The sequence below is a fragment of the Brugia malayi genome (genome assembly GCF_000002995.4).
Source record: "Brugia malayi strain FR3 genome assembly, contig: Bm_v4_Chr3_scaffold_001, whole genome shotgun sequence".
NCBI classification, from domain to species: Eukaryota; Metazoa; Nematoda; class Chromadorea; order Rhabditida; family Onchocercidae; genus Brugia; species Brugia malayi.
In genome coordinates, this window is record NW_025062477.1 from 746,026 (window position 1) to 749,822 (window position 3,797).

The 3,797-nt window shown below is 26.2% G+C and overlaps 1 protein-coding gene across 1 annotated transcript; it reads left to right on the forward strand.

Annotated features, from left to right (window-relative positions):
* On the forward strand, positions 1-2,031 carry Bma-mrrf-1 (ribosome recycling factor family protein; the record flags this gene model as incomplete). The annotated part of the gene is made up of 4 exons (XM_001897264.1): positions 1-204; positions 700-900; positions 1,114-1,368; positions 1,882-2,031. 4 exons carry the CDS (start codon positions 1-3, stop codon positions 2,029-2,031), a joined length of 810 nt encoding a protein of 269 aa, XP_001897299.1.
* Between the last annotated feature and the right edge of the window lie 1,766 nt (positions 2,032-3,797).

Here is a 3,797-nt window from a genome sequence, read left to right on the forward strand (position 1 = left end):
ATGTTTCGTTCATGGCAAAGATTTGTTAATTATCAACTTGTTACAAATATCTTGCAAAAACATGGATTAGATATAAGACCTGATGGGATGAAGACATATCTACAGGTAACGCATTATCGTGGTGCATCATTATGTCAACTAACACAACTACGAGAATTACACTGCTCACCACTGTATCTGAAGAAGAAACGAAAAGCAAAAGTAGTAGGTATTCTTATATTCTATTGTTTATCTGTGAAAATAGTAATATGATTTTTGTGATTAAATTATTAAATATCTGAAATTTAACATTTTTGTTTGCTTAAGTTGCATAAAAAACTTGATATAAAGTAATCTTTTTGCTATTATAAAATTTATCGACTAATTTAGCTGAAAAATCAGGGCTTAACTTTTTGCCTAGAAGAATTTGATAAGAATTGAGACATTTACATGATAAGAAGATATATCTATATTTACCTTGACTTTTAAATTATTTTCATATTGATCGTAAATTTGATGAAATTGAAAAGATTCCGTCTTATTACCTTTGAAAATGAGGATGAAAAATAATTTTTAGATTGTGCTTAGTATTATGATAAAATATTAATGTGAGAATCATTAGAGTCATCAAGAGAATCACCAAAATTAAATGACCACTCTTATTACTATTAATTTTTCTACTTTCAAAATTTAAATATTCATTGAAATTGTTATGTTTAGAAAGGATTTGATGATGATAGTATTAGTGGCAGTAACGACGATTCAGCTAAGACGTACAGTTATGATTTTGTTATACAGCATGGAGTGAAGGAAATGAAAAGTTTAGAGGATATCTTCATGCAGGAACTTACTAAAAGTCTTTCACTAAAGATTGATTTGCGAACATACGAAGATTTTGTGGTGAAAATTGAGGACGGAAAGGTGATCTTCATTTTGAGATTTTTTTAGATTAAATATCTTCTTTTGATATGTTCTAGTCAAAATGTCAGAAGTGTTTGTATCAAATTTTGGTTTTTTATTTTCTTTTCTTGCTAAAATTAAATTTAAGTTCAAAATTTTCGAAATATTTTTCAAATAGCAACATTATAGAAACTTTCAGATAATGTTTCAACTTTATCAAAATAGAATTTGCAGCAATACAAGTTAAATACTCTTGGTCGAATTAAATTAGTGAATCCATTGTTGATTTCCGTGGATTTCTCGGACAATCCGTCAGCGATAAAACCAGCGCGTCTTGCTATTGAACAATCGAAACTTAATGTGACTCCACGTCAGGAAGGTGCTATATTGTACATCTCGTTACCCCGGATAACACGTGAACGACGTGAACATATGGCGAATGTTGCATCCAAAAAGTTGCTGAATGATTATAAAAAAGCTTTAAATGAAGTAAATTTGAATTTTGTTTTGTACTATTTAAAATTTCTTTTGTAGTATAAGTCTTTTTTTTTTCATCTTTAGTATATTTCTATATGCTAGTTTAGCACCATAGTTTATATAGCATCTAATAAGTACAACACTTCAGTTCATAGAATTGCAATATTATTATACAAAAGAAAAGTGAGAAAATTACTTCTAAGTTTGCAAATTCAAATTCTGAAAATTAGGAACTCAGTTTGTTTATAATAGCATATATGAGGTTTATGAGTGAAATAGCTTTTTTGTTGTTTTTTTTTGTTTTGTTTTGTTTTGTTTTGTTTTTTTTTTTTTTTTTTTTTTTGATTCATCCTGATTGCATTTACTTCTTGGCACATAATTTAAAGTTTATTATTTTTTATTTATTTTTAATTATTTCTCTTTAACTCGACTTGATAAGTTTAAAGAGTTGTTATTTTTTTAAAATAAGTTTTAGGCCTTGTGTCAAGGTACATCAAAAGTGAACTTAGTTGCACATTTATTCAGGTGTATTCAAAATATGATCGAGAATTGGAGGATCACGAGGAGTTTCAGAAAATTATGCAAGGATTGTTGAAAGAAAAGAAGGCTTTGGAGAAGAAAGCGATAATGTTAATTGAGGAAAGGCGTAACAAACTACTCACTGAAGTTATCTGATGACTTCTGAATATTTGATTTTAATTTAAGTCATTTGTTTGAATTAAAATTGTTCGTTTATAATTGAAACTCCCAAATCGTAAAGCTTTTCACATTTTAGTAAGTGTAATATTTCTGTTCATAGAATTCCAATATTATTGTGCAAGTAGATTATGTGGAAGCTACTTTTAAGTTTTAGATTCAGTTTTTGTTTCTATGAAAAAAAAGAAAAAAAAAAATTAAATGTTACTTTAGGGTTGGGTTTGCTGGATCATGGGAGTTTTTTAAGAGAATACTTATCTACGCCAAATTAAGCGATTATGGTTCTGTAGTTCAGAAGAGAATAATTCTTGAGGTGATATAATCAATATATGTTTATTGTTGGTTAGATATGTTAGTTTTGTTATTATTGATTTGCCTTTATTATTTGTCGTAACGTATAGTATTGTTTCATTTTTAATTGCTTCAATAAAAAAAAAAAAAAAAATAATTACTTGAAAAGCAGAATATTAGTTTCCAAATTATTTCTCCATTAGCTAATAGCAGGAGTTTATTATCGATCCAGTTGAAGTCACAATAATTAAACCAACAAAATCTGTGAAACTGAATAATTTTGTAACAGATGGACATCCCTTTTAAGCATTCTGATAAATATCTTTCAATCTTCATATGTCATTTTCTTCTAATCTGTTCGTTCACTATTTATGACCATTCACATTTAATGTCAATTCCTGTCAGTAATTTGAATTATCGCAGTTCAGACTACAACACGACAATTTCAAGCAAAGTATCAGTGAGTAATAATAAAGTTCAAGAATAAAACTGGCCCATTTTTTCATATGAGCCAAGGAAGGCAGATTATCTCTCCGGAAAAGGCATCCAACATTAGCCGTTAAGCTATTTTATTCATTAGCTAAAAATGTTGATGATAGATATATTAGGAAACGAATTTAAAACAGTTTGTAAAAACTAAGACACTGAGAAGTGAAATGAAAAAGATAGATCTAAAATGCATAAAATGATACGATAATTTCAGACAAGGGCATATAATCTTCTTCTAAAGCTTCCAACTATAAATCATTACAATATTTTATTAGTGTTTTAATTTAATTCATATTATAATTTCTGGTTAGCATTTAATTTATTGAATTAATCTAAATTATTGCTTATTTTGCTTATTCTATCGATATATTTTCAATTCCTAAGTACTTTCAGATTTTCAGAATATAATTTCATTCAACAAATTATCACAGTATGTGATATTTTTTGCATAAATAAAAGCTTTTTAGAAATTCTATGATAAAAAAGAAAATTATCAAATAGTTCTTAATTATTCATTTTTCATACTTAACATATCATAATGGTAATAAATATTATTTGGATTAAGAAATCTTTTTGTTTTCTAATTTAAGGGAATTGATGAGATTTCATGAAATGTGAATTTTCTAAATTCTTCTACATAAAAAAACATAATAAAAATTATTGTACAATAAATAATTAAAATCTTTGGTATTTGTTGTGTACCAATTCTGCAATTAATTCCATTTTTAAATTTTATCATTTCATTATTTCATTTTCCTGTAGTAATTGTAAGAAAATATTTGTTTTTAAAACTTAATATGTTAGTTAATTCATTCTAATTAATACTTAAATAATACTTTAAGTGTAACAAAATCCATAGATTTATCATGCCTATATAATTTACTAATTATTTCTATTGAAATGTCGTTTAATTTTTTAAAACATTTCGCAAAATATATTAAAATTCAATTTTAAATTCAAATTTA